Raw genomic sequence first — 24,043 nt, 5'->3', positions numbered from 1 at the left:
ACATATCAAAATGCATTTTTGCGCTCACAAATGGCCCAATACTGAATTGGGCTGTTTGCGGCTGCAAAAATGCTTGATACATCTGCCCTCAAGTCTCTACATCACCACTAGCCCACACAACTTCCTTCTTTGATTTGCTGTTCTTTCTGGATCCACACTACACAGCTGGGCCAACTATCCTGCGTATGAGCAGCCCCCAAGAATTGTGGACTAGCAAAGAAGGAGCTCAATTCTAATTCAATTTTAGTTAATGCTTAACTTGCCTTTTCACTGGCATACAAATATAAGTTGTTTTGAAAGCAAAGTTATTGATGGATTTTTTTTTCAACCATATGCAGATCACAAACATCATTTTTGTGGATTTCTGAACTAGAGGATGTGGGCTCCAAGTAAGTGCATGATCTGGTAATGTATTTTTTCTTATACTGTATAGACTTTATCCTCATAAATGAACAAGTTACTTACTTTCGGTAATGCTCTTTCTGATCGATACTCCACCTAACAGTAGATTGCTCACCTTTAGCGCATTCCCAGGTGCCAGACTGGATTTGGATAAATCTTCAGCAATGCCGCAGGAGACTGAAAGATGGTGCCACATGGCTCAGCCTTCATTTCAAACTGCCCAGGAAGCTTAGGTGCAGAGTCGCATATAAAAAACACCCCTACGCACTGAAGTCACTTTCTGGTGTTTGCTCTCTCTACTTATACAACCAGCCCCCAACCCAGCAGTGTTGAGTCTATCGCCATTGTGAACACCAGGAGAGATAAGAAGAGAGGCCTGTAGCAGTTCAGGCTGATGTTTGTCTGGAAGTTTGTTTGTCCCAAGTCGTCTCCTGTGACACCTGGATGGAGTTCAACTGCTAGCATTCGAGATGAGAAAGATGCACGAGGCAAGAAAACTAAGAAGCCTCAGAACCATCCTCACAAACAACCAGAAATGATCCGAAAATATCAGGTTCATATCACAAATGTCACAGACTCAATGCGGCAGAGGAAAGCCCCTGAATGTCACAATGTCCAGAATTGCCCAGAGGAATGAAGGTCTATGTGTACATATGGTAGGAATTGTGATTTCCCAATTGCGACTCCATGCGAATGGCAATTAGGAAATCGCAAATCCAAATGTATGTAACTCCATCGAGTTTTTTTGTTTTGCGATTCCCAGCAGGTCACAAATAGAACTACCTCATTAATATTAATAAGGTAGGTCGAAATCTGCAACCCACTGGGAACTGCAAAAATCACAGGAATGGTGGCCTGCTGGGTCATGTCTGTAACTGCTTTCAAATAAAGTAACATTTTTTTTTTTTAAACGCAGGAAAACGGGATGCATTCAAAAAGAAAAAAATGAAACATTTCAGTTTGATTTTTTAAGAGTATACAGTGGTCCGTTTGACCACTGCCTGCTCTTAAAAAATGATTTTGCATGCATTCACAAAGGAGAAGGGGTCCCCTGGGTACCCAGTCCCATTGGCGAATGCGTTAAAACCAAGTTGAAATTGGTGTTAAAAAGCTAATGTTTTGCGACCACATTCCGGTCGCAAAACACTCACACATAGGACCGCGAGTCGCTATTAGGAATGGATGCCCTTAACACACCCCTTCCTAACATCGGAACGCTGACCCATTTTGAGATTTGGTAATAGTTTACAGAATCGTAAAAATAGGGTTTTGTACATAGGAAAATGCTCTTTTGGTCGCAAATGGCATGATGTGTTTGAGACCAAATAAAAGCTATGTACATGTGGCCCAAGGTCATTGCTTAGGGCTCACGTGGGATTTTGCCTCATTTATGGTAAAACCCCAAAATGTCAGGAGTATGGCCAACGTTCAGAGGTGGCTTATGACTGACTGTGGCGAGCCCGCCTTTTGCAACCAGCTATCGAGGTACACCGCCATTCCTTTTGTGAGAGGCCAAGGTATGGACCAAAAGGGAGCACTGTAAACTGAAATTGTTCTGGGCCACCTCACACCACAGGTGCAATCTGAAGGATTACAGGATGGGTATGTGGGAATACACATAGCCCTGTGTCTTGCTTCAGAATGAGAAAGTAACACAAGCAGCATTCTCCTCCTCTCTCAGAGTCTAGTGCCTGTTTGATAGTACCTTTGGCCAACAAAAGGTTGACTGACAGAATCAGAATGCGGAGTGCTCCTCCGAATGTCACTACAGTGTGAAAGGAAGATGGCGTGGGAAAAGAAATGAGGGGAAGGACATATTTTGAACTAACTGTAAGACGTAATGTATCTGTCAGACGTAATGCATTTCCATCAGGGGAGGAAATGCTATATTCTTTCCCTTACCGGCTTGAAATGTACCTTAGAGGGCACTCAGGAGTGACTTGAAAGCTGCTGCAAGAGAGAGGGAGCTGGTAGATTGTTGCCCCTCCTAGTGCTAACAGCTTCGAGTGGCATGTCCTCTGCTCCCAAAAGGCTGGGTTTGCTACTCTAGTATTGGTTAGGAGTGTCTGAAGCTTTATAAAAGCTACCCTCTTGGAATAGCCCATGAACTTTCTATGAAATTGCTTGGCTTGAGGCAGTAGCCCCAATCGTCTCAATTGTGCTGTGGCACAACTTTCTTTAATTTGTCCGAGTGTTGAGTCAGTACCAGAGCAGCTTTCTCTCCAAACACCTAGGGCATATCCATTAGGGACACTTGCATTCCTCCTGAAAACCAAGTTGATCTCATGCTGGCATGCCCCAAATGCACAACACTAGTACCAGCAGCTCCACCTATGGATACTTGGCCATGTTTTGAGCATCTTCTATTGTTTGAGCTAACAAGGTCCAGAGGTCTTCCAGACAATCAGTAAGATCTTGTTGACCATGTTTCACAAGGCTCAGTTGTATCTACCTATCAGATATAATTCACTGGCTGACCCTACGGACATTCTGGCCAAGGAGACCATTTTCCCTCTGAAAGAATCAATTTGTCTGGATTCTCAATCAGTAAGATTGGTTGGAGAACAATTCAAGTTCACCTACTCGTTGGTGTCTGAACCACCAGGCTTTCAGGCATAAGATGTTTGGTCGAGAAATCCAGGTCACTAGGGGCCAGACCACGTCGCCTAGCCACAGGTTGAGTAACCGGATGGCTAGAACATGGTCTAATAAATGCAGCCATCAAGATGTCAGTTAGGCTTCACTGAATGGCACGAGTGGTTCATGTGCATCTGGCCCTATTTGGAGATTTAGTTAGTAAATATGCCTTTGTTTCAATAGTGGGCAATTATAAGTTCAAGACTTCAGCTTCACTTTGCACCAGTACTACAAAAGAGCACTCTCCTCCATTTTTGGCCCAGAGGGAAGAGTTTAGCTCCCTCTCACGGAATGGGTCTACCACACCAGAATTTTAGAAGTCTAAATATAAACCATCATCAGTGCAATTAGAGGTAGTAAATCATTGGCATCCTCATCATCATTATTATGAGGAACATTAAGTACACATCAGCTGAGTCAGAATTGGATCTAGCCTCTGGTACTACTGGCATTGTGGCCGAAATTTTGACTGGCATCTAATTGTGTAATAGCTGGTTGCATCTTAGTAATTTCGTAGTGTGCCATAGGCCTGCAGTTGCTCAGCTTTGGTCTAGGGCCAGAATCTACCATTGTTATTAATCTCAGGCTGTCCCCGGCATTGTTACCGGAGCACAAGGAACTGGTGTGGATTGTGGTGCCAGCATGACAGTCTGAACCAGCATCGGTACAGGACCAATAACTGCTGCAGAGGAGTCAGTCACTGTCTGGACTGGACCCACCAGCGGAAGACCCTGGTGCACCCTGGCAACTGAAGGAGCACCATAGAGGGCTATCACCAATAGGCCGATGATACAAACTCTGCTTGAAAGTCTCCTCTGCTTCAAATATCCAACACCTCAAACACTTCTTGCATATCATCCAGACCTGGATGAATAGCGCCCACTTGAAGCTAACCCCAACCAAGACAGAATTCCTGTTATGTTTAAAGAGCAACAAACAGGATACAGGACAAACCTGGCTGAATGACATGAACCTTTTACAGAATGTCAAGTCACTTGGATTTACTCTGAACACCGACCTCACCTTCAAGGAACACATTGCTTAAAAAAATAGAGACAGCCTGGTTATAGCTTTCTGTTCTAAAGAAAGACAAGCTGTTTCATACAGAAAGACTTCAGAAGTGCTGTTTAAGACATCATACTCTGCATCTTGACAGTGGTAATGCCCTATTTCATGGCCTCCCAGACTCCACACTGGCACCCTTTAGGGGCATCCTACATGCCATAGCACATCTCATCCAGGGCCTCAAGAAATATGATCACATCACCCCCGTCCTCATGGAATTCCATTGCCCCCCCCTTTGCCGCCTTGCACCATCTTCAAAACTAGCTGCTTCATTACAAAGCCATCATAACCAGCACGGCTGCTTATCTTCCAGACAAGTTCACCATCTCCAGTGATTCTCAGCACACCAACAGTCAGAAGGCCGTCACACAGCAGACTAAGAGGTGTAAAAGAAGAAAAAAACAAAGGAACCGCCCTTTTCCATCTATGCACCCAGAATGTGGAACAACATTCCTGTATCCATCAGGACCAACCTAACGCTTCTCCAATTAGGGAAAGAGTTGAAGACTCAGCTCTTTAACGAGCACTAGAACACAGGGCATTAACCACAAGTTAGCTTCCTCTCCTATTACTCGCAGTCTTTAGGATTGTCTTTGAGCTTGCACAGCACTCCTCTGATTCTTGGCTATGTTTGAGTTCTAGAAATACCATATATCTAAATAACTATGTTCATACATCTCACAACAGCGAGTCATGACCAGAGCCCAAGCGCCACAAGCACACATCATGTAGGTCCAGGACTGACTTCTACTTCTCGCAGTATTGGCACAATTTGAATCCTGTAGTCTTTAGTTGAGTTGTTGTCTCTAGCACACTGTTGTAGTAGGAACATGAAGTTGTTGGCAGACAATGTTGGAAGTGGCTTTGGATCCGCTTGAGTGGGGATGGGGGCAGAAAGAAAAGGAACAAGAGTGGTCCTCCCCTGCGTCTCAGTTCTGTCACTTCCTGGCTGGAATATAATCACCGCAGAGCCGCATGGCACCATCTACTGATGCGCATGAGGATTGCTGGAAACATTTCTCCAGATCCAGTCTGGCACCTGGGAGTGGTGTAAAGGTGAGGAATCAGCAGGAAGACAAACAAACACTGAGGTCAGGTAAAAACAAGAATGACGTAAAGCACTAAAGCTCCAAACACAAGTAAAACTGATGAAAGCCATGAAGCAGGATCAACTCCACACTAAATGAAGTAAGAAAAGGAACAGAAGGTGCACCAGGAATGTGAGCATGGAGGTCCAGTCACACACCTGAACAAAAAATACAGAACTGAAAGATAGTCCCCTAGTTTAGTCACAAAGAGATGGCACTTTGCGCATTTGGGGAATTTGAAGCTATGATAGTGTATCTCAAGAAATCCAAAAATATTAAAAGCTGAATTTCATTTTTTTTCAACCAAGTTTCACATATTAGACCACAGAACCACTCTATAGCAAACATGGTTTTCAGGCCAAAACTCATCCTAGGCTACACTGCTGATGAGGAGGTTGGATGCCACTTGCTGCAGAGATGGGGCGATATCTTCCAAACTTTTGCTAATACTCACTTATCTACTAGCCCGGACAGGTACTTGTCAGCCACTCTACGGATGCGCTTATGGATATGGTTGAAGTTCACCAGTAAAAACTGTGCATGCCGCTCCAGCTCCCCTTCATTTTCACGAGTCTTTGGCTGGGAATGTAAAAAGAGAATTAAAATCCATGGGTTTCTTTGAATAGAGCTTGTCTTAAAGACAGATATGATGAAATCTTACCCCCACATCTTTAAATAACGTACATAAGATATTAGTGAAAATACGCTATCTTAACCCAAGAATATCAGAAAACCATATTGGGATTCACCCTGTGTAAAATAAACGTCACAACTGAAGAAAAACACTCTTGCAAGATGAAACATATTAGTTTAAAGGAGCACTAAGGACTATGGCTTTAGCGTTTTCAAAGTTATTTGTGCACAGTCAGGGTACCCATTATTGGTCACAAAGACTCCCCTACATGAAGGCTTTGCAGAATAGGCGTGCCTACGCTTACTGAGCGCATACTTTGGATACTTGCATATTCTCTGTAAGTTAGTACCAGACACATATTCACCCATGAGGTCTTAATACATGTTCAGTGATTTATGAGTTTGTTCAATGTGGCCATGTGAAAGGCTACTTGAATGCACAGGTGGAAATACTTCTGTCGCCTCAACTTACCTTATCAGCCATCCCGGCAAGGAATGCTTCAAACACTTTATCAGCCACTGCAATGACACACTGCATCATTCCTGCAGGAAAACAAAGGGAGACAGTCATTTAACCCTCACATTTTCTTTTTGCAACTTTTTTATTAGATTAGTTTAAAAAAGACTCACTGGAACAAAAAGAAGCTAGTTAAAATTCCTGAATTTGTTTTTGTTGCTCAAATGTATCCTCACAGATAGGCGGAAGAAAATGTTACGTACCGTGGATTACTTATAGACACCATATCCTTTATACAGATTCAGAGTCTAAAAAATCTGCGACTTGATCCTGGAAAAAAACACCAGCTTTACTCAGACCTAGAGTAACAACTCCCTCGTAAGTAACTGGTGCTGCTTCAGCTGACCCTTTCAGTCCCAGTAGTTTTGCAGCATAGGCAGCAATAAAACAGGACGTTGAGAGGATATGGGTGGGCAGTGAAGACTCTGCAGAGGGACCAGATTATCTATCAGAGATATGCAACCTTTTCTTTGAATGGCTACTTTTACCTCTGCATAGTCTTTATCTTTGAAAGACGTACCCAGCAATACTTGATTACCATACAAGGCTGCCTGCTCACCCGATAATTGCCACGATTGTAACAAATGAGAGATCCCTTTTGGATCCTGTGTAATCTCTCCATGGCTTTTCATGATTGCAGAAACAGAAAAATCCAACAACTTTATAGAATCATTATGATGAAATTCGCTACCACCTTATGGAGAAAATACTACATTGCTCCCAAAGCCACTTTGGAGAACGATATGTATGGTACATCTGAATAAACGATCACCAACTCGCTCCCCCCCCTTGGGTGATGGAAAGGCCACCAGGAAGACATTTATGCGAGTCACACACTATACATCAAAAACATGTGAATACTTGCACAAATAAGTGGAGTCATCAACTAAGTCAAAAATACCATCTAGAGATGTAATTTCTGTCACTGGAGGGAACCTGTTCATCAATCCACTCTGAAACATGAAGAAAGAGAACTGCTCGGTCTTCGAAAAAGAAAAAAAGTACAGTAACTAACTCTTTAAAAGCCATGACCTGCAACCTTTGTCTCTACGTAGACTGCACATATATGTGCAGCCTACCACTCCTAGCATCTGTCTGAGAGCAAATATGCTGGCACACATCAAGAAAGAGACTCCCCCAACGTCTCATAATGTGTGACTGGTTTTTAAGCAGGGTATTAGCTTCTCATTTGACCTGCCTGTTCGTTGAGACATAATGCATTCCTTTTCGACAGAATAATTTATTTCCTCCTGAAGGCTTATTACCATCTTCCAGGAGACATCCTTAAAAGCTGGAACTCAGACCTTACACTGTGTTTCAGAACAGGTTAAAAAAACCTTACATTTAGAAATACACAGAAACAAATAAAACATATTCTCATAGCATGATACAAGGGTTGGGGGAGGATCTGGTCGAAGTAGGGCCCTGCTTGCATAAGAGACATTCTGTGGTGACCCAATAATATATTTAGAGCACGCAATAATCATTAACATAATTCTAAGAGTTGAACAAGTTACTGACCTTCATTAACTGGTTGATACTCTACTAGCAGATCCCTCACTACTTGACTATTGCCAGGTGCCAGACTGGATCCAGACCAGCCCAGGCATAAGATCACTGGAGTCAAATAGTGCCACCCCGGCACCTTGAGATCAGTTCCTTGTCAGTTTCATTTTCCAAGCCCTATGATGCAGCAGCAAGGGCAATAGAATTTTGACCAATAGTTATGTAATGCACCAATCCAACTTGGTACCTTATTTACATTATATATATGACAATGATTAGTGAGGAACCTGCAAATGGAAGGCAAGAAAGCCTTCAACTCCAAGCATATTGCCTGCAGTTCATGCTTGCTGCCCTGGGCATCAAAGGGTTCTGAGCTCCAGGTGAGTACCCTCACCCCCTAAGGGGGAGGCATCCACCACCATGCCGATTGCAGGCAGGGGGAGAAGACCTTCACACAACCATATTTCTACTCTACCGACCGAAATCAGAGATCTGTTGCCATTTTCAGGGTGATCCTGATGGCTGTCAGAGACCTCCCATGTTGGAACCACTTGAGGTGAAGACACCACTGGACAGTACACAAATGCCAGCAGCTGTGAGCCAGCTGGAGGAAACAAGAAGCCAGCAGAGCTAACAGGTGAAGAACTGTCAAGGACTGAATCAGAGCTCCTTCTCAAAAAACTCAGAATCATACATCCTGACTGCCTCGAATCCTCTGAAGAGGTGGGAAGGCTAGGAGAGGTGATGAAGAAAAGATGCTGTCAGGGCCCTATGTGAGATTTGGCGAAGCTGATTGAGAACCCTACAAGTCAGCTGCTGTTCCGTTAAGATAGTGCGACACCAGCTGCACTTAAGATGCCTTCAGAAGCCAATGGTCAAGGTACAGAAATAACTAAATTTCCATTCTCCGAATATGTTTTACTACCATAACCCTGGTGATGACCCAAGGTGCCGATGTAAATCCAAACGGGAGGACTGTGACTTGGTAGTGGATGGACCTACCCCAAGCTACGCTCCTGTGCAACTGCAGGATAGTAAACTGAAAATATACAAAGCCCACCGACTTTCCCGGGTGCAAGAAAGTAACATGAGTAACATCCCTGCCCACCTCCATTTCTGGGACAAGCTCCATGGACCCTTTGTGCACCAGAGCCATGACTTCTTGCTGGAGAATGTGTGCGCTCACCTACCTGTCAGAGAAAGATGGAAGGAATGGGAGGAGGAAATTCTTAAAAAGAGAGGGCATAATTGATTAGCATCATCTTCAGTCTACCCAGGTCCTTCATGATGTACTGACAGGCCCTTAAAAGGCTGCAATTCCCTTGAGGGGAAACTTGAGTGATTTACTGGGTGGTGCAAGAGAGGTGGAAAAGTGCTGACTATCATGTCCACTCTTGAAAACACCATGACCCCTGTACTGCCACTGGAACTGGTTTAGATGCTATAACTGGCTGGGAGAGTTTGGGTTGGCAAAAAGGCATCCGCCTAGAGCAACCACAAACTTTTTGGCTTATAAAAATGACAAGCAAGGGAAGCCAACCCTAGTGAACAAGCTGTGGCCTGCCCCTACCTGAATCTCTTGAAGGTCAAGTTTGCTTTTTCAGCATAGAAGTGAGACCCATAAAAGTGTATGGCCATTAAGGCCAGATGGAAATCCACGGAGAAACCCATGTAGCGGAGCCTGGCATGATATCTGAAGGCTACTGAAGAACCCATGGAACCTTTCTACAAAGTCCGCCCTCAATATCCGTTAAGCTGTATTTTGTCCATCACAATCAACTTCAGCAAAGTTGTCCCTAAGATAAGCCAGAAAGCTAGACAGCCGCCAACTCATCACCATCATTATCAATGCCTCGCTAACCACGGCCACCTTTCCAGATGCCCGGAAACACGCTGTGGTCAGACCCTCTCTTCAAGAAACCCTCGGCTGACCCCCAATGAACTCTAGAACTATCGTACCATCTCACTGCTCCTGTTTCCTGCCAACCTCCAACTCACCAAACACCTGGAAAAATACAACCTACTAGACCCCTCTCAATCAGGATTCAGATCCCACCACAGCACTGAGACAGCTCTGATTGCCGCAACCGGCGACATCCGTAACCTTCTTGACAAAGGAGAATCAGCCGCACCAATCCTGCTTGACATTTCCACCGCCTTCAACACGGTCTCCCACCACACATTCATCAATCACCTGTGCCAGTTTGGTATAACAGGTGATGCGCTCAGATGGATGGCATCCTTTCTCACAGGACCTCCTTCCCTTCACATCGCAAGAGAAGCATAACATCTGCAGCGTTCTCCAAGGCTTATCCCTCTGCCCAACACTCTTCAACATCTACAAGACATCACTCACAGATATCATCAGATCGCATGACATCAACATCATCTCCTAACCCGACGACACACGACTCGTCCTATCGCTCTCTGACGACCCCACCTCAACAAGAGTAACTTCCACAAATGCATGAAGAACTTCTCAACATGGATGAAGGACAACTGCCTAAAGCTCAACAGGGACAAGACGGAAGATCTCATCTCACACACCACAACGCCCTCTGGAACAACTCCTGGTGGCCGTCTGAACTTGGACCCACCCCCCACACCAAAAGATTAGGCCTGCAACCTTGGCATCATCCTAGACAGCAAACTCTCCATGAAACATCAGATCAACGCGGTCTCCTCAGCCTGTTTCCACATACTCCGCAAAATCGTCAAGTGGCTCCCCATCAACACCAGGAAGACAGAAACGCATGCCCTCATCACCAGCAGACTGGACTACGGCAAAGCACTCTATGCAGGCACCACCACCAAACTCATGCAAAGTTTCAAGACGATCCAGAATGCATCCGCCATACTGATCCTCAACCTGCCCAAGAGAACCCATATCACCCAGCACCTGAAAGACCTCCAATGGCTCCCAGTCCAGAAGAGATGCCACTTCTAGCTCCTGACCCAAGGCTACAAAGCCCTCCGTGACCAAGGACTGACCTACTTGAACCACGGTCTGCACTTCTATCGTCCCCCCAGGAACCTCAGCTCACCTTGCCCTCGGGCAGATCCCTCGCATACACCGCTGTTGAGCCGGAGGACGCATCTCGCTGCCAAAGCCTGGAACACCCTCTACCTCCGCACCTCGTCCTTGCTGACAGACTACAAGAAGGGGCTCAAGACCCTGCTCTTTGAATGAGACTGACAGCAAGCACCTGGATACCCTCATGGATAAAAAGCCACGCTCTACAAATACTAGTTGACTGATTGACAACTATCTATGTTATTTCACAAGGCGTGGGTGTACCTGGCCAAAAGGCAGGGGCATTTACAGATCTTGGAACCAGACCTTCTTCTCAGAGATTACAATTTTCTTAAGCTACCAGTCCGGTCAGGAGATGCCCTGGGGAAGGAACTTGGGTATTGTTTCATGGAAGAGGACACTTGTACTACCAGGCTTTCTGACAATTGGTAGTTTGACGGGAAGTCTGCATCCCTTAGGGCCAGCCCATGGATGTATGCAAACTGTTGGTTCACTGCTGGCCTTAAAAGGCTCCAGCTTCAATGAACGGGAGCAAAGGCTTCATTGATGAAGGTACCAGGTAAAGGCTATCTGTCACATCATTGGACCTATGGGGGGTGTGGCTTGGATGGCGCAGTGGATGACAGCTTGATTTAGCTGCTCCTGCAGCTAGCAACTTACCATTTTCACAGACCATAGTTTCCCCCAAGAAACGCAAATGACTGATTCGGCGATGGGAAGATTTGGGCCACCTAGAGGTTCGCTTTCTGAGGAGGATTATTGGCGCTTTCTTTAGATGATCCTCCTGTCTGCCTGACTCTTTTGCACGATCAAACGAGGTATAAAAAATTGCTGCCCGGGAGCAGGCAATTTCATCGGGACACTGCTGAGATCAGTAAATCAAGTAAGCATCTTTATACTGCACTTTGGGTCCTAATGTAGTTCTGCTACATCGCACCTACCAGCAAAGCATTTTTGCCTTGACTGGGGACTCCAGAAACACCTTGTAGCCTCCAAGAAGCACTCTTCTGAATGCCTGACCCTAAGTTGGCAGATCACCACGAGGCTCTTCAGAAATTAGAAACTACAGATCGTAGTTTTCCTTGATTGACTGCGTGTCTGCCAAAATCTATGCATATAGAAGGCTGAACAATTTGCAAAACATTATGTCTTAAACCTGAGTGATGTGACCTGATTTGCCCTGTTGGAATTAGATGAGCCCTCTGCTTGTTTTTCTGGTGTCACTGATTATATGCCTCTTAGTTGTGGTATGCCTCTCTAGTTCACCAATATTGCCTTGAACTTGGTCAAACAAACAGTGCACAATAACCACATACCACTGTTAAACTAACTGCTCCAGACGTCATCTTTTGTCACTCCAAAACCCTAGCAGCGTCTTAATCATGGTAAAATAAACGACTTGTACCCAGATTATTTCAGTGGGCATTAAAATGAGAGACCTTACCAACCTGTGTCCACCACAAGTACCGCAGCCTTAATCTATGTGGTTTATCATTGACTCTGGCACTCTTGTACTGCTACTGAAGCTAAGCATTTTGGACTCTAAACTTGCTGGCATTTCATCCACATTACAACTACAATCTGAAGAACTGTAGCAGAAAAAGAAATTAAAAGCCATAAACGCACCAAGGCAGAACCTCCACTCCCTGACTCGCCTGTTAAGGGGAAAACTGACATAAGCAACACCATGGACATGATCCTCAAAAAACTCGCTGAAGTATATGAACTGGCTAAATCCACTAAAACCAATACGGGTGTGATGCAACAGGAATTATATGCAATCAGAAGTGACATAAACACCATCAATACTAAAATGACTGTTGCAGAGAACCAGATCAACTCCCTGGAAGACAACTCTACCCTCACAAGCAAGGACGTTCATAAACTACAAAATATAACCAAGACCCTACAAAAGGATATTGCTGAAATGAGGACAGGAATCGAAGAGGAAACCTATGCATCTTTGGTGTTCCTGAAGAATCAGAAAACTCTTCTGGTTCTTGTATTGCCTTTCTGGAGGGATGGATACCACAGGTGACGGCCTGCCATTTAAAAAGGACGTCAAGCTAGAAAGGGCACACCGTGTCCCATCATTCAAGCCTACCAACAAGAACAAATTGTCTGTCGCCTTCTGAGGTATGAACACACGGAATTTAGTCTAAATTTTATGAGCAAGAACATACATATTTTGTGGAATGGTCACAAATTTTTTATTTTGCAAGACTATTCTAAATCCACAGTGGAGGTTAGAAAGGGGTTCCTTGCCCTCAGTCCTAGACTTAGGAACCCAAACCTCCAGTTATCCTTTGTAGGTCCGGCAAAATTTAAAGTTCTTGTAGATGGCAAACACCATATCTTCAATGATCACAGATACCTACAACTATTCCTAGATGAAAAAGATGACATCTTAAGGGAGACTGACCAATCGACCCCAAACAAGGTGAAGTCATGAGGCTCCTCTATCACTGCTCTGCTAGTACCTCTAAACAGTTCTGATATAAAGCCACCTAAATGTTATGAGCCTTTGCTCTTGTTGTTCTGTCAGTTAATTGTCAATGTATGCCTCCGTACTACGTATCTTCGACAGGTGGTAGCACTGTGTTCTATGTCCTTTGTTGCAGTCTGCTCTCTTTCTAGCTTATACACTGGTTACTCAACATTTATTCAGCATTAAGCGGTCCAATACTTCGTTATGTATAGGTCTTAATTACCTAGGTTGGAGTAATTCCATACACATATTTGTATGTCCCCTGACATATAGGGGGTCATTTTGACCTCAGCGGTCTTTTTTAAAGACCGCTGAGGGACCGCCGTGCGGAAGACCGCCAGTACAGGCAGTTTGCCGCTCGGCCTATTATGACCGTTGGCAGCTCTCCGTCCTTTTTCAGACGGAGAGCCGCCAACAGCCATACTGGCGGGAGGCGGGGAAGTGGAGGTTGCTCCACCTCCACTGCCACGCCAACAGAACACCACCCAGCGAATCACGTCCTGTGATTCGCCGTGGCGGTGTTCTGTTGGCGGTGTGGTGTCGGCGGAGATGCCCCCATGGCTCCCGTCCCCTCCCGGAGGATCGACGGAACAGGTAAGTCGATTGTCCGTTAGGGGAGGGGGGTGGGGGGGTGTTGTGTGTTGTGTGCGTGCATGGGGGTGTGCGTCTGAGTGTGTAGAGGGGGTGTGTGAGTGCGTGTATGCTTGTGGGGGTGATGCGTGTTTGGGAATGAGTGCGGTATGTCTGTATGGATGTGTGCGTGTATGTTTGAATGTGGGTGTGAGTGTGTGTGTGTGGATGTTGGCATGTATGTCGGGGTGTGTGCGTGTGTGTGTTGGTGGTGCCTGCATGCGTGTCGGGTGTGTGTGAGTTATGTGATGTTGGGGGTCGGGGTGGGGAGGGCTTCCCTGCCACCTTTGGGGAGTGGCAGGGGTGGTGGGGGGTGTAGGGGAGGGAGTCGTGGGGGAGACCCCTATCAGTGCCAAGGAAGGAATTCCCTGACACTGATAGTGCTTACCGCCATGGATTTCATGGCGGTTCAAACCACTGGAAATCCACGGCGGTAAGCCGGGTCCAAATAACGCCGGGGTATTGTGACGACCGCCAGGCTGGAGACCCAGGTCTCCAGCCCGGCGGTCGTCTCCGCCCTGGCGGGTGGAACGGAGAACCGGTGGATGACCATGGCGGTAACCGCCATGGTCATAATCCCACAAGGTAAGACCGCCAGCCTGTTGGCGGTCTTAACGCCGGTTCTCCGCCTTCCGCCAGGGTCGTAATGACCCCCATAGTCTATTCCCACTGGCATCTGGCTCTTAAAGGGGTATTGAGATATTTTTCATTACCCACCCTTTCACTTTCCTGGTGAGGTTCCATATTAGATATACCCTACACGGTGTAACAGTTTCAGTTATGTGCCCTAAATAGCCTTAATGATAACAAAAATGTTACTGCTTAACCCCCAGGGTGCCTGGGGCGAGCTGGTCTCATCCTGACACACAGTTCCCGTGTGCCTGGGACGAGACCAGCTTGTCCTGCAGCCGGCCCTCACACCCCAGTCGGGGATGGAAGGGGAATCGCTTACCCTTCCACCCAACCCCTCCTACCCCCCCAGTGGCGTCTGATGACATCAGTACACAAATCGTGCGCTGACCTCATCACAGGTCACCTTGGATCACCCTGGAAGCATGTTTCCAGCGCGTTCCCGGAAGAGAAATGCAAAGGCATTTCTCTTCTGACCGGGAGGTGGGGCGGGAGAGGCATGAAAGTAAAGGAAAAACCTTTCCTTTCCTTTCATGTCTCTCTCAGCATTTCTGCTGCCAATCGGTTGGAAGCAGAAATGCCCACTAGACACCAGGGATTTTTTATTTTTATTTTATACTTACGCATCAGGCGAGCGGCCCTTTGGGCAAGGGCCGCTCCCCAGGGGAGCGAAATATTTTTAGCCCATTTCTGCTGCCCCGGGGGGGGGGGGGCAGAAACCCCCTAGAGACCAGGGCTAATTTTTTTTTGTTTATTTATTTTTTATATGTGGGGAGCGACCCCTTAGGCAAGGGTTGCTCCCCAGGGGGCCAAATTATTTTTAGGCCATTTTAGACACCAGGTTTTTTTTTTGTTTTCTTTATACTAACGCATAATGGTAGCGGCCCCTTGGGCAAGGGCCGCTCGCCAGGGGGGCAAAATATTTTTAGGCCATTTCTGCCCCCGGTGGGGGTGGGGGGGAAGAAATCCCCTAGACACCAGGGATATATTTTTTTTAATGTATGGGGAGCGACCCCTTAGGCAAGGGTTGCTCCCCTGGGGGGGGGGCAAATTTATTTTAGGCCATTTCTGCTCCCCTTAGGGGCAGATCGGCTTGTTTCTATTAGGCTGATCTGCCCCTGGGGGGGTGGAGGCAGAAACCACTTAGGCACCAGGGGTTGGTGTGTGTGTGTGTTTTCTTTGGGGGGGCAGCCCCATGGCAAGGGTCGCTCCCCATGAGGGCACATTACTGTTGACCATATCATTTTTGAAGGCCCATCAGCCCCCAAGGGGGTGGGGGGTGGGTGGGGCAGAAAGCCCACCAGGGAAGATTTGTTTTTCAAAATAAGAGGGTGGGGGTAATATATGGGGACAAAGTTGTTTTGCCCACCAGTAGGCAGATGGGGCAATTACCTCCGATCCGCACCCCAGGGTAAAGTCTACTAGATGCCAGGGAATTAAAAAAAAAAAAGAGTGGGGTGGTGGCTACCAACCAGTATGGGCCTGGTTATGCCCCCACCCCAAATGAAGGAGGTAACAGACTTTCAGCTCTCCCCCCGCACACTAAAACATCTTATCCCAGGGCAAGCAAGAGGACACTTGATTATTTTGGGTTTTGGTTTTACATTTGGGCGATGAGAGCTTGGCTAACTCCCAAAATCGTCCCACTTGTAATGGAGAAGGATGCACTTTTTGGACTTTGGGACGCTGCCATGTAGAAAAATCCACAAGACCTAGACACATCTGAAAACTAAACATCTGGGTGATTCCAGGGTGGTGTGCTTCACATGCACCTCGCACCATTTTCTTGCCCACAAAGTCCTGCAAACCTCCAACTTAGTTGGAAATCACACATTTTCCCACCTTTTTGTGATGGAACCTTCTAGAATCTGCAGGAATCCACAAAATTCCTACCACCCAGCATTGTCTCATCTACCGATAAAAATTCTGCTGCACTTGTCATTCTAAAAATGTTTTTTTTCAAACTGCCCTTTTGGACCCGCTTTGGTTCCCCCTCTATTTCAACATGTTTTTGGCTCTTCCCTGTCACAGGCACTTGGCCCACCTACAAAAGTGAGGTATAATTTTTACCGGGAGACTGAGGGGAACATTAGATGGTAGGAAATTTCTCCCGGTGCGGTGATCCTACACAGAAATGTGAGAAAAATTAGATTTTTTAGCTATATTTGAGGTTTGCTGAGGATTCTGGGTAAGAAAACATTGGGGGATCCACGCAAGTCACACCTCCCTGGACTCCCTCAGGTGTCTAGTTTTCAGAAATGTCTGGCTTTGGTAGGTTTCCCTAGATGGCTGCTGAGCCCAGGACCAACAACGCAGATTGCCCCCAAACCCCGCAGAAACAGGTAGTTTTGTATTTGATAATTTTGATGTGTCCGGATAGTGTTTTGGGGCATTTCCTTTCACGGGGACTAGGCCTACCCACACAAGTGAGGTACCATTTTTATCGGGAGACTTGGGGTAACGCTGGGTGGAAGGATGTTTGTGGCTCCTCTCAGATTCTAGAACTTTCTGTCACCGAAATGTGAGGAAAAGGTGTTTTTTTGGCCAAATTTCGAGGTTTGCAAAGGATTCTGGGTAACAGAACCTGGTGAGAGCCACACAAGTTACCCCATTTTGGATTCCCCTACGTGTCTAGTTTTAAAAAATGCTCAGGTTTGGTAAGTTTCCCTAGATGCCGGCTGAGCTAGAGGCCAAAATCCACATCTAGGCACTTTGCAAAAAACAGGTCTGTTTTCTTTGGGAAAATGTGATGTGTCCAGGTTGTGTTTTGGGGCATTTCCTGTCATGGGCGCTAGGCCTACCCACACAAGTGTGGTACCATTTTTATTGGGAGACTTGGGGAACGCTGGGTGGAAGGAAATTTGTGGCTCCTCTCAGATTCTAGAACTTTCTGTCACTAAAATGAGAGGAATAAGTGTTTTTGGCCAAATTTTAAGGTTTGCAAAGGATTCTGGGTAACAGAACCTGGCGGGAGCCCCACAAGTCACCCCATCTTCGATTCCCCTACGTGTCTAGTTTTAAAAAATGCGCAGGTTTGGTAAGTTTCCCTAGGTGCCGGCTGAGCTAGGGGCCAAAATCTACAGCTAAGCACTTTGCAAAAAACACGTCAGATTTCAATGTATAAATGTGATGTGTCCAGGTTGCTTTTCCTGTCACGAGCATTAGCCCTACCCACACAAGTGAGGTACCATTTTTATCGTTAGACTTAGGACGAACATAGAATACCAAAACAAGTGTAATTGTCTCTTGTCTTTCTCTACATTTTTTCCTTCCAAATGTAAGGCAGTGTTTAAAAAAGACATCTATTTGAGAAATGCACTGTAATTCACATGCTAATATGGGCACCCCGGAATTCAGAGATGTGCAAATAACCACTGCTTCTCAACACCTTATCTTGTGCCCATTTTGAAAATAAAAAGGTTTCCTTGATACCTATTTTCAGTATTTATATTTCAGCAAATGAATTGCTGTATACCCAGCATAGAATGAAAACCCATTGCAAGGTGCAGCTCATTTAATGGCTCTGGGTACCTAGGGTTCTTGATGAACCTACAAGCCCTATATATCTCTGCAACCAGAGGAGTCCAGCAGACGTAACAGTAGATTGTTTTAAAAAATCTGACATCGCAGCAAAAAGTTACAGAGTAAAACATTGAGAAAAATGGCTGTTTTGTTCACCTCAATTTCAATATTTCTTTTATTTCAGCTGTTATTTTCTTTAGGAAAACCTTGTAGGATCTACACAAATGACCCCTTGCTAAATTCAGATTTTTTTCTACTTTTCAGAAATGTTTAGTGAAATGTAAGGGATCCAGCATTGGTTTCACACCCACTTCTGGTACTTGGTGGAAGGAGGCTGAAAGCACAAAAATAGTAAAAATGGAGTATGTCCCAGCAAAATGCCAAAATTGTGTTGAAAAATTGGGATTTCTGATTCAAGTCTGCCTGCTCCTGAAAGCTGGGAAGCTGGTGATTTTAGCACTGCAAACCCTTTGTTGATGCCAATTTCAGGGAAAAAACGATCAGACTTCTTCTGCAGCCCTTTTTCCACATTATTAAAAAAAACAAAAAACAAAAGTTTTGCTGTATTTTGGCTAATCTCTTGGTCTCCCTCAGGGGAACCAACAAACTCTGGGTACCTCTAGAATCCCTAGGATGTTGGAAAAAAATGATGCAAATTTGGCGTGGGTAGCTTATGTGGACAAAATGTTATGAGGGCCTAAGCGCAAACTGCCCCAAATAGCCAAAAAAAGGCCTGGCACCTGAGAGGGAAAAGGCCTGGCAGCGAAGGGGTTAAGTAATCTAGTCTTACAGGATCTGTTTTCTTACAGTACCAATGCCTCAGGATTTATTAGGTTTATTGTTGCAATGCTGGTGCGGCTGGGTTTTCACCCTGCTGTCGTCTCCCTCACATTCAGTGGTTTGGGTGGTGAGGTGGGTGGGGGGGAAGGGTAGGGTAGGGTTTTTTCGATTTATTTGATTATATTCAGCTGTATTTATTTGTATGATATTTCTTGTCACTTTGCAATTTGTCTGGCGTGACTTTCTACTTATTTCTCCTACGATGGCCAACTTCCTGGCGACTTACCACCTACGCCTACAGCCATAGTGGGACAATATTCTCACAGTAGTACCCTGTAAAGATAGTCACAAAGAAACTGAAGTTATATTCTTTGATCATTGACCAACGATCCCATTCATAATACATGTGCGGCCTATTCCCTCTACTCATATATCTCACTATCACTTACAATCTTATACTCAATGACTACATACCCCCAATGACATGAACCAGAAATAGGTTTCCTTAAATGTAAAGGGGCTCAACCATACTGTTAAAAGGAAAAAGATTGAAAGCTACCTCTACAAATTCAAAGCAGAGTTACTTCTTCTGCAGGAGACTTTGATAACTGACAAAGAGATTACATCATTTGGGCCTAATTTGGTCAGCAGTACCCTTTGCTCCTCAGCCATCAACAACAAAAGAGGTGTGATAACTCTGATCTCCAAAAGCTCTGGCCTATCCGTAGACTCACATCCCTCGCATGACCATGCAAGATGGATCCTAGCAAAACTCTCTGATAACAGAAGTTCTTTTCACATCCTCAATGTGTATGGTCCAAATAACGATGACCCGGACTTCTGGGACTCTCTGACTGCTCCTTTAAACCCAATACCTGATGAGGAATTAATCATCATGTGTGGGGATTTCAACCTCACCATGGACTTCACTCTGGACAAGCAAAATTATCAGCAATGCAACCCTCCCAAAATCACATAACTCATTACCTAAATTATGCTCTAGATTCAGCCTCTAAGACACGTGGAGACTACAGCATCCTGACACAATCGATTACACATTCTTTTCCAGCCCGCACAACTCATACTCTAGAATTGATTACTTTCTGATATCTATAACACATACTCATCGGATCGACCAATCAGACGTCCTACCAAGGCTAGTCTCAGACCATTCACCCACCACTTTTTCTCTTCTAGGAATCAACATAAGACAGTTTAGTCAAATATGGACGTTTAATGATGAATCAGTTAGACACGCTCGTTCAAAGAAATCATTGAAAATACTATACTAAATTACATCAAAGATAACTCTCCCTCGGGCACTTCACCCCTAAATTACTGGGACACACTCAAAGCTACTGTTCGGGGCTCCCTAACTGAGATTCAATCTAAATTAAAGAAATCTCACAACAACAAACTTTTAGAACTTGAAAAGGAGATCAACTGTCTACATGCTTCCCACATCTCCAACCCAAATGATCACACCTTTCGACCCTTACCAACAAAAATTACGGATACAGCAGGATTCTGAGTGAGAGGGCAGGAGTATGGATCAACAAATACAAAAGTTTGAAACTTTGTGAGGCAAACAAAGCCGGTAAAATGTTGGTATCATATTTAAAACATAGACTGGCCCACAAAAGCATAACCACTCAAAGATAAATGAACAACTCCCACACAAATCCTCAAAAAATCATGGACATCGTCAAAGATTTCCACACATCACTCTATAAAGATGACTCCATCTCTTCCAGTGAGAAATGCACGGAATACCTAATTAACACACAACTCTCTACCATTACTGAGCAAGACAAAGCATCCCTCAGCTATCCAATAACAACAGAAGAGATCAAGGAGGCTTTCTAATCTCTTAAACCACACAAAGCCCCTGGATGGCTTCTCTGCTAACTTTTATAAAATGTTTGTCTCCACCCTTGGTCATTTACTACTTGACTGCTTCCGTCATTTCTCCAATTCGGGCTCCGCTGTAGTCACAGCGAGTAAAGCCACCATTGTGGTGATCCCCAAAGAGAGTAAAGATATGTCTCAAGCTAAAAACTACAGACCAATTTCATTGATCAATTTGGATGCAAAAATATACCCCAAAATCCTCTGTAAGAGACTAGAACCTCTCTTACCACACTTGATTAGTAACACACAGTCACATTACAGACAAGGCCAAATCCACCTACTCAGATACCATGGCAATCACATTAGATGCCGAAAAGGCATTCAACAGAGTCTCCTGGACTTTCTTACGTGAAACAATCCTAAATTTTAAATTGGGTAAAACTTTCACTCCAATGGTCATGCCTCTTTACAGTGCCCCTCTGCCAAAGTGAAAACTGGAGGACTAATGTCTTCCTCCCTTAACCTCGAAAGGGGCACTAGACAGTGAGGCCCTGTCTTCCTCTCCTTATTCACTTTGTTTTATACAGTACTCATCATACTGTTGGTTCAACAAATAACAGCAAGTTATAATGTCAAAAGCTTTGCAACACTGGTAGCATTGTACAACCATTGCAGAAATGGTGCAAAAAGAACACATGATGGACGAAATGCAGAGCAAATCAAACATTCACCCCCAGTCACAAAGATCTGGGTTTAATCCATCGTTTTATTGCTCACCACGCCACCCCAGGTTGGACCCAGCCATATGCAAATCAGTCTTGACCCTGTTCCTCAGGGGAACAGTCCAGCCCGAACTGCAATACAAACTGACACCTTCATAGATTTAAAATTACTTACAAACAAGTACACAATGAACATTATAGGGGCATCTTCTCAACCATGCACCCACTGTCTTCCCATCATTCTCCACCCCGATATGCACTCCACACCCTCCACACCTTTTCCCACTTTTGGGGGCAACCCCATCTCTCATAAACCACGTGTTCTGCTTTTTTACATCAGTCTAAATCTGCTTCCCATTCCACCAAATCCGGAGGGGCAAGTTTACTCCAGCATTGTGCAACATTACGTTTCACCACTCCCGTTGCCAGTGTTGCCCATATTTTATGGTACTTCAGCCATGGCTCCTCCCCTGATATCAGCAGAAGCAGCCATTTGGGATATAAGTGAAAGGTTCACCCTAAAACCTGAGCGATCCTATTGGTTACGGCTTGCCAATAGGTCTGAATCACCAGGCACTCTCATAATATATGGAAAAATGATCCCTCCTGGCCGCAGCCTCTAAGGCACAGTCCAATAGTGGCCTTCCTTATTTTATGGAGGAGGGTCCTGGAGAAATAAGATCTATGCAGGATTCGCAGTTGTACTAGTCGAAAGAGAGTATGAATAGTTACTATCCTTGGACTCTGTAACACTTCCATCCAGTCGTCATCGTCAAGGTCGCCCAAGTCTCGGGGACCAGGCACCCCTCAAGGACCCCAGTAGATCTGAGGAGTTATTAATGAGCTTCATATACATCAGCATGATCGTTTTTTCTGGCATTGGTTCTGTGAGTGCCTGTCCTCAAGAGGAGTGGCTTCTTGCAATTCTTCACCCTTTCGGATATGACATCGGAGTGCATGCCCAAGTCAGAATTATCTATATCTTTCGGTCCCTTCCAGTTTGAATTCTTGTTGGAGGACTTCAAATTGTATGAAGAATTGCTCCCTCCAGACTTCCCCCAGCCATTTAATGCTAATTAGGTCCCACTTATAGAAGCCCGTCATGGCACCCAATTCTTTTAATAAATCGCTATCCCAGAGAGGCTTCATCTCAGTGAGTTTATTACGGCAGCCGAGATAATTCGAGGCTTCCCTCCACACCCGAACCACGGTCTGGGTGTGGGTCAGTAGGATCTGCTCATCTCACCGGTGATATAATGCTGTTATGTAGCCCCTCTCACCCAGGACAGCTCTGTCTAATCTATAGGCCAGTTCCCCCCCATCACTAAAAACCCAGTTGTTTATGACCACCAAGTCTGTGGCTGCTATCCCTCCCTTTGGAGTTCACAAAGGGCAATGAGGGAGCTATTTCCATTCCATAATAATAGTCAGACCATATAGTCTATTAGTTGGAACAGTACCAGCGGAATCTTGATGGGGGTGTTCTGAAGTACATAGATAAGCTGTGGGAGAGACATAATCTTCAATATATGTAGGATTATATCAATGGAAAGGATGGGCTGGGTTAAGTACAACAAAATGTCAGCAGCATATAAGGAGATGCGCTGTTTCCAATCCCCTCCCGTAGTTACTGCTCCAACCAACGGGTCTTGGCGAACCCAAGCGGTCAAAGGTTCTAGCGCTAGTGTAAATATCATGGGAGAGAGGGGACAGCCTTGCCTCGTCCCCTGCACAAGGCAAACACGATGGATACTGCCCAGTTTACCTTCACTCCCGCCACCGGACTTAGGTACAGGAGTCTCACCCAGCTGAAGAATTTAGGACCGAAGTCTAGTCTTATCAAAGTAGCAAAGATGTAATTCCATTCTATACTGTCAATGACTGTTTTTGTGTCTAAAGCCAGCACTACAGCTGCTTCTGGATGTACAGCATCAATCGTGTGCCACACCCCATAAAGACAACGAGTGCTTCTATGCAGCATAAAGCCTGACTGGTCAGGATGAATCACATAGGTAATTATTGTGTGTAGCCTGCACACCAGGGCCTTTGTCAGAACTTTAATTTCCACACTGAGTAGGGAAATTGTTCTGTAGGAATTACAATTGGTGAATGGTTTGCCTTCTTTATGAACGACTATCGTAGCTAGTCACTGGTCTTCTGGGAGGGATCCCCTCCCTCGTGCTTCTGTGAACAAGTCTAGCAGGTGTCCAGCAACCTTGTCAATCATTCCTTTGTACATTTCTAACACTAGTCCACTGGGCCCTACCACTTTACCTGAATGGAGGTCTCAGACTGCTAATGCTATCTCAGACACTTGAGGGTCTTGCTCCAGCCTCTCTCGCTCTAACCCAGTCAGTGTCTGGAGGCTGATATCTTTGAGAAACTCCGTACAGTCCTCCGCTGTCATTGTGGACGTATAAATGGTCTCATAGTAAGTTGCAAAGGATTCCGCTATAACATCACTATTCTTATGAAGCATGCCATTTCCTTCACACACCTCAAGGATCCGGGATCTCCCCCATCCTCTCAAGCCAGGCC

At 45.3% G+C, this 24,043-nt stretch overlaps 1 protein-coding gene across 2 annotated transcripts in view; it reads right to left on the bottom strand.

The window, feature by feature from the left end:
- Nucleotides 1-24,043, bottom strand: part of PI4KA (phosphatidylinositol 4-kinase alpha) — a 520,678-nt gene that overhangs the window by 232,342 nt on the left and 264,293 nt on the right. For both annotated transcript variants that reach the window (XM_069215218.1, XM_069215217.1), the window contains exons 24-25: nt 6,298-6,368; nt 5,647-5,771 (exon numbers count right to left, since the gene is read on the bottom strand). In XM_069215218.1, coding sequence (XP_069071319.1) covers nt 5,647-5,771; nt 6,298-6,368 — 196 coding nt within the window. The remainder of the gene's footprint in view (nt 1-5,646; nt 5,772-6,297; nt 6,369-24,043) is intronic.

This window comes from Pleurodeles waltl, chromosome 11 (genome assembly GCF_031143425.1).
Source record: "Pleurodeles waltl isolate 20211129_DDA chromosome 11, aPleWal1.hap1.20221129, whole genome shotgun sequence".
Lineage (NCBI taxonomy): Eukaryota > Metazoa > Chordata > Amphibia > Caudata > Salamandridae > Pleurodeles > Pleurodeles waltl.
Note: the sequence above shows the minus strand (reverse complement) of the source record. Positions and strands in the feature narration are given on the sequence as shown.